The 13,167-nt window shown below is 39.2% G+C and overlaps 1 protein-coding gene across 1 annotated transcript in view; it reads right to left on the bottom strand.

The window, feature by feature from the left end:
- Positions 1-2,603: 2,603 nt before the first annotated feature.
- Positions 2,604-13,167, bottom strand: part of tspan18b (tetraspanin 18b) — a 59,192-nt gene continuing 48,628 nt past the window's right edge. Inside the window, exons 3-9 of the mRNA XM_041794880.1 lie at positions 11,375-11,470; positions 8,783-8,977; positions 8,416-8,490; positions 6,188-6,286; positions 5,778-5,954; positions 5,018-5,101; positions 2,604-3,436 (exon numbers count right to left, since the gene is read on the bottom strand). Coding sequence (XP_041650814.1) covers positions 3,389-3,436; positions 5,018-5,101; positions 5,778-5,954; positions 6,188-6,286; positions 8,416-8,490; positions 8,783-8,977; positions 11,375-11,470 — 774 coding nt within the window. The 3' untranslated portion in view covers positions 2,604-3,388. The remainder of the gene's footprint in view (positions 3,437-5,017; positions 5,102-5,777; positions 5,955-6,187; positions 6,287-8,415; positions 8,491-8,782; positions 8,978-11,374; positions 11,471-13,167) is intronic.

Genomic DNA, 13,167 nt, shown 5'->3' with positions numbered 1-13,167 from the left:
AGAGAGTATTTAGACCCCCTTCACTTTTTCAGTTTTGTTATGTTGCAGCCTGATGCTATCTTTGGAAAAAATATATTATTTTAATATTCTTATTGATATACACTCAGTACCATGTCATGTCATGGTGAAAACTGAATATTTATTTATTTGCACATTAATTCAAAATTTCAAAAAATGACATTGGACTTTATTTTTGGAGTATTTTGTTTATCACTTTAAGAGGGGAACAAAAGACCACACACATTACCCTAGTGAGATAAGAAAAATTAGAGATGATATTTATCTTTCTTATAGGCCTCTTCTTCCCAGAGGATGCGGGAATAATGAACTTCCTTCCACAGTGATTGACCTCTCCGCTCTTTATCCTGCCACCTATGCTGCTATTTACTGTTAGTTTAAATCTTGGTTTCTTTAATAGCTCTTTTGTACTCGGCTTTTATTTGTTTTTAATATATAACTTATGGTAACTTACACAGGGCAAACAAAATTTAACATAAACCTAGAGACCATCTTTATACAGCTGTAGACTTGATCACATGGTACATTTCTAACCTGTTACATTAACAACACAGTTGTGTCGATAGTAGGACAAAATGTGACAACAAAGAAAAGAAAATGTCAGTATTTCCTGTCAGAGAATGTAAATTATGCTTTCTAGAAGAATTCTTAGACTAGATTGTGAGATTCAAATTAATACCTTAAGGTAGCTGAACACTGTATATTTTATTAAGCGGTCAAAAGTAGTAGTACCACAGTCTAATAGTACCATTATACAAGTTTTGCACTGCAGTTAAAGCTGAAGCGTATAGCAGCATATCTTTAGGTTTAAAGGGAAAAAAACAAGGTTAATTATAATCAGGGGTGCAAAGTAACTAATATTTACTCAAATCACTGTGATTGAGTAGTTTTTTGGGTGCTTGTACTTTTTTGAGTTCATTTTAACTCAGTATTTTTACGTCTACCTAATTCAGTTTCAACCAGAGTAACTGCACTTTTACTTGAGTACAATTTTCTTCTACTTTTTCCACCTCTGTTGACTACACAGTAGCACATAGAGAGAGAATGATTCCACATCACAACCCAGAACAGCACAAACTAGAGCATGTTAATCTCAGGGTAAAACATTTCAAAGTGTAATTTTAAATCCATTCTGACTGAAATGATCTTTGCTGTTGGAGTTATCTGACAGTGCTGTGATGGTGAAGTTCAACTCTGTAGAGAGTCAGTTGAGCTAAGCTCTGCCCACTAGGATTTCAAATCTTGATGGGCACACATCCCCATCATGCTCTTCTTGGGCAGTGTTTCGATGGGTTTGGTTGTGTTTGGATGTTGCTTGTTGCACGCTGATCCCTGATGGGGTTCTTTAGGCCTTTTTTCAGGTGGATTGTTGTTGTTTGTGATGTGAGACACATTTGCACCATGGGTGAAGTTATCCATTGGGTTAGAGTTCCTGCCTGGGACTTTAGGTGCTCCCAAAGGATCTAACACTTTCAAACATGCAGTTTTACTATATGTAGTGTGGATCATTATAGACTCTTTGAAAATGTTAATTTTAAGTCTATATGAGTTTAACACTGTCAGTTTTGCTGTGTATTTCACTTTATTACACAGGTGTGACTCTTACTAAACAACCTGGTTGGTCATATTTTACAGTACATTTCCTCAGTAGCTACTCAGTACTTTAGGTAAACTTTAAAATAAATACTTTTTACTTTTACTTGAGTAAATGCACAGGACAGTACTTTTAAGTAAAATTTAACTGTACTTTTACTTGTGTAGAATAGTCGTACTTTTTCCACCCCTTACTATAACAATCTTTATTTCTGATTTTAAAACATTTAAGCCTACAAACTTTAGATGACTATTAAAACAAAACAATTTTAAGAAATTACTGTTTTGCATTCAAGTCTTTTTAATACTTTTCAAAGGCCTTCATTTTGAGTAAATTAATGTATCAGCTGTTAAAACCTTTGAAAATCCTGCAGACACTCTGTTACAGAGAACATTTGCTCTCTATTGTATGGTGCTGGACCGGGGAACGATTTTAGCTTCTTTTCATGTTTTATCATGTGCAGAATGACATTAATAAACCTTCGAACCTTTGATCTTGTTTCTGTATGTCTCTGAAATGTCACCCACTGTTAAGGGGGGGTCAATAAACAAATATACTTCCAATAAAATTGAGCTTCTTAAAATAAAACCCCAATCATCCTTTGTCATGCTTCAGCTGATCAATAAAACTCCCTCCTTTATGTACCAATATTTCAAATGTCAGAAAGGTGTAGCAGTGATTTATGATTTGTTATTTAAAAGACCAATCACCAATGCCTCACACCTGCAGCAGAAAATTATCTAACAAATTGGTCTGTTTTGCAGTTTGGTTAGAGAACTTATTAATCAAAAGTCTTAGGGGACTGCCCCCCCCAACAATTTAACTGTAAATAATGTGAGAAATAAAGCTGTTTTTCTGTTTTTCCATCATGCAAGCACAGTGAATCCTTGTGAGGTTTATTTGCAGAACATGACACGTATGTTTAATTCTTGTGTTAAAAAAAAAAGTCTTAAACTGTAAAAGAAAAACAGAAAACAGAGCAAACTTTCAGTCATGTAGAATGCCATTTATGTCATCGACTTTTCAAGATCTAATACAAATGCGTACACATACATTTCACCACCTAGAACCACATGGAACCACTACTGCAATAAACATCACCATACAAATAGAAAAGGAACCAGAGGTTGGCTTTCAAGCTTGGGAGGGGTCATGAAGAGCCTCATGCTCACAGACTCGTTCATACACATTCAAAAAGAGCATCAAGTATATACACACGTACACACATCCACACACATCCAGCTTTTATAATACAGCATAAAAGGAGAGTGGCTGTAAAAAAAAACAAAGGCATATGGAGGCGGGGGGGGGGGGGGGGTGTGTTGCAGTTTACAGTATGAAAGGTTTAAGGGTAACAGCCAAAGTGTACATAAAACACATTTTTTTTACAGTTAAGCCAACTTTACTTAATATAAATATTCTTCATCCAAAAGTCAGTGCAGTGCCTTCTGCCGAGGCTTCACCTGGTCCTCATGCTCGTCCACCAGTCTGTGCTAGACCTGGTCCAAATATCACTGTTCCCACTTTACACTCAAATCTTTTAACATCAGCTTTGTTCCTGATCTCCCACTTTCTCTAAGGTTTTTGTGTGTGTGTTTATTTTTTGCCACCCAGTACCTCAAAAGTCCAGCTGTGAAGTACAAGAGTCTGAGTTTGTTTTTTTTTCTACCAATTAGCCAATAGAAAAAAGGATTAACAAATTTACATGTGTCCATTTTTTTGTTTCTTCTTTCCTGAATTCCCTTTAAAAAGAAGAAGTTCACAGATGGAGCAGCTCTACTGGATTCCCCTGAAGAGACACATTGCAAAGACCATGGCGAAGAGCTGAGGGAGAGAGAAAAAATGGGATCAGTAATTAGCTGAAATCAAATAAATGTAAAACAGTTTAATGCATTTCTCAGGACCAGGAAAAATAGAGTTGACTATTGTTGTTTTTCTTTACAGAAACACTGAAAGACCAGATTAACACTGTCTTTTAACTCAAATTCAAAAAACATCAAACTCTGGGTAGTTAATGTCCATTTTGCACTTTGACAAAATAATTTTTTGGAAAAACTTTTATTGTACATTCAGCATTTCTCATAGTAGCTAAATAATTCAAGTATGTTGTCACAGAAAGAAAATAAAAAATATTTTACAGAGAGATCGATTTGATGGTCTTGTAACAATCTGGCTCTTCCTAAGACTTTTCCTCCATTTAAAGTAACCTGAGCTTTTATTATTTACAAATAAACATAAACACTTTCACCTTATTATATACAATTTAAAAAAAAATCTATTTACTGCTCTGAAGTGGTAACATTCTGCCACAGCACCCAGTAAGTTAAAAAATGAAAAAAAAAGGATTTGCAATTTCATTTCATTTCTGTATTTTGTTAATGATTATATTTGTGATATTTATTTTTCTGTTTATTTATTTCAGTCCTAAGATTGCCTTGCATCGAGGCTGAATTATAGAGGTTAACTATTTGTGTTTTTTTTTTTACTGGTTTTATTGATTGATTTTCCTTTTTTTTTTGCTCTGAATGGTGAAACTTTGTACACTTTGGCATTCGACGTTTTTATCCTTTTTTAAGCTTTTGATTCCATTTCAGTATTTTTCAAATGTTTTTAATCTGTCTTAAGTGTTTTTTTTTTTTCCATTATACTTCTACTTTATAACTGTTTGCCATAAATGATGTCACTATCTGGCTGGCTCCAAAACAAACCTACGAACAGGTACAAATAAAGTTGCCTGAACCTGAAAGACTTTCATATGGTAGGGTCTTCATATGTAGTGCATTCTGAAAGTATTCAGACCCCCTTCACTTTTTCAGTTTTTTTAGTTGCAGCTTGACGCTAAAATCATTTAAACTCATTCCTTCTAATGAATCTACATTCGGTACCCTATTGTGACAAAGTGAAAACAGAATTTTAGAACTTCTCGCAAATCCAACTGAAATATCACATTGACATAAGTATAAGTATGTGTTTAGCACAAAAATAAAAAAGGCTACTTGAAGTAATTAGTGTTACATTGTTGACACTCAAGGTTAGTTTGATCATGAGGAGCTACATGTTCTTGTTTGGAGACACGTTGTGCATGTAAAGGAACGGGTATTGATCCAGTTGTTGTTGTTTTTGTCCAATTAAGTTCTGTACTAAGTTTAATATTTAAAAAGAAGTATTGGAATTTTAACAACTGCACACTGCTTAATAAAATGATTTTTTGTAGCACCAAGTTGCACCACTAGATGGAGCTGTTGCCAAAAAGAGCAAACAAAACCACAACTGTAACAAATATCCAGGCAAATATACTCAGCTTCGTGCAAAATTCCCCTTTCTAAAAAAAGGAGCATCACACTGATGGAGACAAACAAAATGCTGCATAAGTCATGGTTCCACTATAATGAATCTCCTTCATACCTCAATGGTCAGCACCACGATGGCTAGAGCTCCAGCCACATAGATGTACAGTTCAAAGTAGTCGACGACTGCAGAGTAGCAGCCCTGTGGACACATAAAGAGGTTACATTCAGGAGAGAGTCAGCAGGCAATAAACCTAACAGAATTGCAGAGACAATTAAAGTAACATCACAGCTTTTATCGAGCGAGGTCTGAACAAAGGCCTGGGCTGAATGGGGAGGAAACGGGACTTCCAGCCTCAGTGCCTTTTAATGAGGCTTCTTTGTGTGAATCAACAGAGACACACATTGTGGACACCTCACATTGTTCTCCTGGCTCTGAGAACAACAGGTGAAGAGTGCGGTAAAAACCTCTTCCTATCAGCTTTCACTGTAATTACATTTCACTTTGAGGCTTTCTTTACTCACATGGAAGCAGAGAGATGTGCGTGGGTGTGTGCTGAACTGTGAAGCACTCCCAATTTTCACATATTCATACTCTTATTATGCTCTATTTTTGCACACATGTACGCTCCACAGAAATTCCAATTTGCCAGAGAATACACAAGTCCACACACACATGTTTAGATGCATGCATGCACTGTCTGCACACAGAGTAAGATGGCCTCCCATGACACCCAAAAGAAGCACTAATCAGCCGTGGAGGAGTCAGGGACCCCCTGTGTGTCACCCCTCAACTGTCTGCAGCTCTAATTAAGCCTGCTGGAGGTTTGGAAGGAGGGAGAAAGAGGGAAGTTTCAGTGGTGGATGGCAGAAGTTACCTTGTTATGGCGCAACATCATATTTCCTGATAAGCACGGCTCCTGGTTGATAAAGGCCACCTCCCCGGTCTGACTGGCACGCTGGCAGCAGGCTTCTGGCACCACCTGATTCTGGTTGATCACCCTGAACAAGCTGTCCTTAAAATCCTCGGGGCTGTTCACCCCACAGCAGTCAAACTGGTGAGAGGAAGAGGGGAGAAAAGGAGGAGAAGCTCTTATTGCTGAGTGCCTATTTGTGCAGTGGCCTGTGGTCCAGTGTGTCCGCGCACCAATCCAGCATGAATATTGACCTAAATGTCCAGGAGTGTATCTATAAAACATAGCTCCCTGACGCCAAAAGATCTTGTGTCTGCAGACTGCTGGTGGAAAAGACAAGATGGTAAAAGCTGCAGCGTGTGCTGTGGCCTTACTGTAGTCATGATGGCGTTCCATGTGGAGGTGAAGACGTCAGTGTTGTTGTAGCCCTGATAGTGTCTCTTCAGCTCCTTGGTGAAGTACTCTCTGGTCAGCTAAAAAAGGAGGGATTGGTCAATTGGTATCTTTATTTGAACAGAAAAATACATGCAAAGGTGGATATACAGTACATGTTCAAAAGGACATGTCAGCACCCATACAGCTGAAGACATACTTGTTTAACCTTGCATAGTTTTGGGCATTTTTGAAGCTGAAATCAATAAAGGAAAACCACAGAATGGACCTGAAAAATGCCAAGGTCATTTGTTCAGAGAGCAGCAAGCACCACTGATGGATCAGGCTAAGTCTGAGCTAATCACTCCACTAGTAGCCATTGTATATATCCACTCACACAACAATTTACCATTTTCCTTGTAACTTTCCCACACTCATGCTAAAGCAGGTCAATAGAAGAGTGAAAACATCTCTCACATCATGAAAAGCTTTTAGTGTTGCTTTTATTCTGTATTTCAAACAGGAATGTGGTAAAGTTCTAGTAAAACTGACGCTAAGCTAGCTACCTCCGAGCTAATCATAGCATTGGAAATGGTCAGAACTGTGTTCATTTCAGCATAAACGTTGAAGATTGGAGCTCTTCTAAGGATTTGCCTGATGACAGAGATGGAGTCTGGCAAACCCATCTGCTTTGCAAGGTTAGATAAGAAGAGCCACAGCAACATCATGTGACTCTTTTGAGAAAGACTGCATGAACTTAGCAGTTGAAGCATGTCAAGGTAACAAAACAGACTTGTCTCTCTTTAAGTATATAGGGGAAAAATTATATCTTGTGGCAACAGTATGAGCCTGAGGATAGGAAAGAAAGTGACTGCAACATCCACAAGGCATCAACAACCAAGAAACATAAAAAAGACAAGCACTCTGTGACTTTTAAGCGAGACCCTGTGGGAGAGCAGGAGTGATTCAGGCAACATCTTTGGTGCCATTAGAGCAGTGGTTCTCAACTGGTCAGGCATCAGGACCCACCATCTTCTCCTTAAGAGAAATCACGGCCCCCCCCCCAAAAAAAATCTTTGTTTATTTCATGACTGTTTGTTTATCAGTATTCTTGGCTACCATTACACCATGAAGACAAAAGAACACTCCAAAAAATGTTGATGTTTGGACCCTAAATGAGAAAGAGACAGAAAAACACAAACACGCTGAAAAGGCACATCATTACAGAAGGATTTGCAGGTTACTAGTGGGGCTTTTCCATTATATTGAGCCGCTTTGACTCTTTCTGGACTCGGCATAGCAGCCCAGCACGGCAGGGGGTTCACTTTTCCACCACAACAAAGCTTCTAGAGATGATGACATGCAATTTTGTGTTAATGGTGTAAATGGCTGCATTTCAGTGAGCATTGTTTTTGCTCAAGAGTTTCCTCTCCTTCTTCTATTGGTAACCCTGCAGGTATTTAAAAGTTTGGTGTATCAGTTGCTACTTAAACACATCTGTGAGTCATCCCCAAATGATATTGAGCTGCCGTGACGTCGCAGTACGCTTGAAGGCAGGACAGGCACGCTTGAACCCCGCACCAGAGCTGGACTATTCTGGGCACGGCTTGGCATAGGCCAGTGAAGCCAAACTGGTGTGGGAAAAGTAAATGGGTACAGCTTGGTTTGGATCGGTGCAGCCAAAAGTCATAGTGGAAGCTGCCTCCATGTGCCAAATGTGGCCACAAACTGCCCTACTCAGTATGACAGTTTAACCTGACACAGCTTTCATACAACTTCATCCTCATTTACAGTCTCAAAATACTGCCAAAACAAGCTGCTCTACATGATGTTAATAATAAATATAATACTTGTTTATATTGGAGGGGTGCAGCAAGTCTATTGTAACAACCCTGGCTAGTGGCTATGTCTACACATAATATATGACTTTAAAATCATTGGGCTGGCAAGTAAAAATATTAGTAAGTCATTCCTTCCTGAGCTGGAGGTTGCAGGGGAATCATGTAGAGACTGAAAACATACAGAATGCAAAACTGCATCTGTGGAGTTCACTTTAATGATGGTGAATTAAAAGAAGACAGCTGTTTTGAAAATTAACACTTTAAACGGGAATAAAATGACATTCAAAAACTGCCTTCTAAAAAAGAGGAGGATAAACCTAAGTGGGCAATTACTGACAATTTCTGGGGCACTGGTGATCAGATATGAAGGGAATACTGTAGAGACTTACATGCTCCCGGAATATAAAGGCCAGGATGGCAGCAGCCAGCTCTGCTAAGAAGATGAGGAGGATGAGCATGAAGAACTACAAAAAGACAAAAGAGAAAAAGAAATTGAGAAAGAGAGGGACATGGTGGCTGAGTGTCAGAAAAAGTGCATGTCAGTCACTTAAAAATCACATTCAGAGTGTACCGCTTCACTCAGCATTAATAATGCATGAGACTAGAGGCACAAAGGCAAATAGAGGGGCATTTTACTCCTTTGGCTTTCAGTTTCAGGCATGACAGTACAAAAACTGACATACAGAAAAATCAACAAGCATGCACACAAACAAGATCAGAAACATGACCACATTTTGAATTTATCAGCAGACTCACAAAAAGGAGCAGACACTTGTTTTCGCGAATGGCTCCGCAGCAGCCCAGGAAGCCCAGCAGGAAGAGCATGCCTCCCATCCCCAGGATAATGTAGACCCCAGTGAACAGCAAGGGATTTGCTGCTACTATTTCCCTGAAGCCTGTGGGGTCCACCAGGACCCACACTCCCACTCCCAGGAGGAAAGAGCCCCCCAGCTGATGGAAAAAGAAGAAGACGCTGGTTAGACAAAACAGAAATTTGCAGCATTTTTAAAAAATGATTAAGAACTCAGGAGAGAGCTCCATATCCCCAGAGACACACAACACATTCAACAAGCTGTCATATAATGGAAATAAAATTGTGCTATTTTTCTTGGAGGAAAACATGCTGGTAATGCAAATCTCTGAAAGGTTTGGGCGATAGTGGATGGCAGATAAGTGGATGGATGTCTACAGAGCCATAATGACTCAGTGGGGGTGGGTGAAGATGTCTACCCAGCTTCAACTAACCCCCCAACCTGCTGAAGAGATGACGCCTCCATCCTCTCCCATCCTCCCTTTCAGTAAAACCCTCCCATCCCAGCAACCATGGGGTGAGTGATGTGATTAAGAAAAGAAGGTACTCAACAATGTGTGGGGAAAATCTGAGACTTTCTTCCTGTCTGATGGATGGACCTGCACTTCTGCAAACAAACGCCTTAATGTTGTCAAATTTGTTTGATCTTTTTCAGCAGCAAATGTTTTTATACTATTATTAAATTATACTATTTCCATTACTCTTACATTTCATAGCTCTGAACAATACCACAGCTGGTGAAAAAAGATCTGAAGCCACATTTTAAGAGATAAAGAGAGGGGAGAACAAAGACGTTTAAAAAACACAGCAGTAAAAATGACTACTAAGATGTCAGTCTCTGAATGTTTCATACAGCGCCTATAAAAAGTATTCACCCCCTGGTTGTTTTATCATTTTAATGAGGTCATAAATCAATCATGGATGATATATTTGGCTTTTTTGATAAAAAACAAAATAAAAATCCTGTATAATGTCAAAGTGAAAACAGATTTATACCAAGAAATGTCAATTAAATAAAAATATGTAATTTAAAATAAGGGATAGCATAAATATTCATCCCTTTCAAGCCAGTATTTAGTAGATACACCTTTCGTTGCAATTATAGCACTGAGTCTGTGGATATGTCTCATTCAGGCTTGCACATCCGAACACTGCAATTTTACTCCATTCTTACTTGCAAAACTTCTCAAGATTTGTCAGGTTGCAGTTATGAACAGTCCTTTTCAGTCCTCTTCAAATTTTCTATAGGATTTAGGTCTGGGTTTTGACTTAGCCCCTCAACAACACTCACCCTGTTGTCTTTGAATCATTTCTGTGTAGCATTCACCATATGCTTCAGGTCATTGTCTTGCTGCAAAATAAATCTTCTCACAAGCAGTAGTTCTCTCGCGGACTGAATAAGATTGTCCTCCAGGATTTTCCTATATTTTGCTGCATTCATTCATTACCCTCCACCTTTACAAGCCTTCCAGGGCTGGCTGCTGAGAAGCATCCCCAAAGGATGATGCTGCCACCGCCGTGCTTCACAGTGGGGATGGTGTGTTTGTGGCAGTGTGCAGTGTTTGGTGTCAGTGACTGGACCTTTTAGACACAGGTGTACTATATACTATAATCCCTTGAGACTCATTCACTGCACTCAGGTGATCCCCAATTTACTAATTGTGAAACTACTACCAAATTAAATTGACCATTATTAATTCATAAAACCCTTAAAGGGTAAAACATCCAAGAGGGTTAATACTTTTCATGGGCACTGTATACTCTGGAAGTTGTAGATTATACCTTTAACAGTATGTCAAATGTTGGTGTATGTTAACTGACCATTTTGTACCAGCACTGTGGGCAGGATGGGAATCAAAAGCAAGAAAACAGGAATCGATTCTTTGACTTTACTAGTAATCAAATTTCTCATGGCACCAGAACACTTATTCATCTCGTAGGAGGAGATTGTTGAAGGAGGAAAGGAGGAAGCCATTTTGAAAAACTGCTAGGGTTCAAAGGTGTCATTACTTTAAATGAGGGTGAAACGGTCATTGAGGAGAAACAAAGGGCTTTAGTGTAAAGCAGTGGTTGTTATTGAGTGATGTTAACAGCCGAGTTAATTCTTTGCTCTGCTGGTTGCATTATTACCCCGGCCTTGAACAGCCACGTCTGAGAAGAGTCTCTAAACGGTTTGGTTGCGCTTAATAAAGCAGGAAAAGAGACAAACCTTCCAACTCAAACCCCTCCCCCTCCTCCTTTATGGGCTCACACTAACAGGATTACTCTTGATTGTCTGATCAGGACTGATAAACTCAGGTGTCAGTCACAAAGTCTTCCTGGCACTGTGTGGCTCAGATGTGTGTCAGCACAGTAAAATCTAATCAAAGGAGAATTTGATAGAATCAAGATTGCCTCAGTGTAATGAAATGCAAATGTGGCTCCATTAGGGAGTTGAGCAGGGGGCAGCCAGGAGCCCATCGCACATCATTAGATTGACAGAATCACCAGAGATGGGCAGATTAAGAGTCTTTGAGAGAGGGATGAAATATACTTACAAAGATGAGGAAATTGAAGACAAACATGAGGTACTTGATGCAGCTGAGACAGTCGCCCTCCATGGTCGTCCCCCGCGCTGAAGCCTCTCCCTGCCCCTGAAGGAAACACAACGAGAACACAGCATTGAACGAGCCACTTGATGAATCCTGCCAAATGTTCACAGCAATCCCGTTCTCCTGCACTTTGGATGAGCATTCAGATAAGGCTGCCAAAGAAATAATACTCTGCAAAAACCTGCTTATAGTTTTAATGAGTTCTGTCACTCAAATACCCAGCATGCACACATACACATAAACGAGTCTGTTAGTTCATTTAGACTAGTTTCAGCTGAAAATCCATGAATTATCCCCACAGGCGTACCGTAAACACCGCCTATCCTCAGCAATCATAAAGCGACTAAAAGTTTGGCCATCATTGTGTAAACCAAACCTGTCACAACAGCACACCACAAAATGTGTCACCTTATGTGCTTTCTTTAGCTGTTTTCACACATGTGCAAAAATACCAAAATTTTCTGGAACTGCAGGTGTGAATGCAATCAGTCAATTTTTTTAACACCCACATAACCCTGACTCTTCCTGCCAGTCTCCAAATAAAATTTCTGTGTGAAGTCAGGGTGAGCTGATGCACTAACAGGGCCTGAAATACTTCTAAAAATCCAGTGAGTGAGCAGGAGGCATGATGATGTTTCTATCTGACAACCTGTGCCCTAAAGGTATGATCTTTGCGCAAGTAAATGAGCAGATTCATTCTTTTTTTCATTTCCACAGTTAGTCATTTTCAACTTGTTTGTTGATCCTGTGAATATGCCAGACTGCAAATTGATTTAAAGTGAATAAACTGTTATAGCTCAAACAAATCCCTCCACAGTCACTCCTCTGAACGTTATGTCATGATTCCAAGTCACATAAAAACTGTTGGACAGACCCCTAAAATAAGGCCATAATTAATTACATAAGTTCCTGTTTAATCATGGGCATTCCTTTTCTTTTTTTCATTTTTTTTGAACATTTGAATTTTTACATATTTTACATCAGGTGGAGAGAGAGACTAGCTTTAAAAAAGCATTAAAACATGTTCATTAAGCTGGAATTGCAATTGGAGGGTTTAACAACCTGCTTCCACTGCATACTTTAAGGGTTAATAGACCCTACACATGTACAATTGTGAAGGAAGGGGATGTCCTGAGTGGTTTAAAAGAGGACCGTGGTGAACTCTGCCACTGTGTTCATGTCGCACTGCCAAGACTAAGCAGTGTAATTGTTTTATGCCAGTTCCTGGTCCGACTGCTACACACCTGCTTGATGTGTACAGAAAATCATAGCAACAGAAACCAAGTGTATAACATTGATAACACTGAAAGACAGTTAATTATACTGCGGTTATTGCAAAGATGAAAAAAGAGAAAACTTTAGAGAGGATCAAAAATATGACCATTTGATTAGCTGAGGAAGAGGACAGGGTTATGTTTACGATCATTCAGCTATACTGATACTTTAATGCCAGCAGATAGATCTGAGTAGTTGTATTGCTGTCTGCACCCATCTCACCCTGGTGCCTTTGTTCTCAAACGGTGGGTCGGGACCCAAAAGCGGGTCACAAAGCTATTTTCAGTGGGTCATGAATGTATGCCTGGAAAAAAGCATGCGGACCAAAGTCAATGATGTGCTTTTTGTTTTAAAGGGTATGTCTACATCTCTTTGCTTCATCACATTTTTTGTTTCATCTTAGAACCAACTGCACCATTTTCATTGAAAACAAGGAGATTTGACTGAAAATGTTAAGAAATTTG

This window comes from Cheilinus undulatus, linkage group 9 (assembly GCF_018320785.1).
Source record: "Cheilinus undulatus linkage group 9, ASM1832078v1, whole genome shotgun sequence".
NCBI lineage: Eukaryota > Metazoa > Chordata > Actinopteri > Labriformes > Labridae > Cheilinus > Cheilinus undulatus.
Note: the sequence above shows the minus strand (reverse complement) of the source record. Positions and strands in the feature narration are given on the sequence as shown.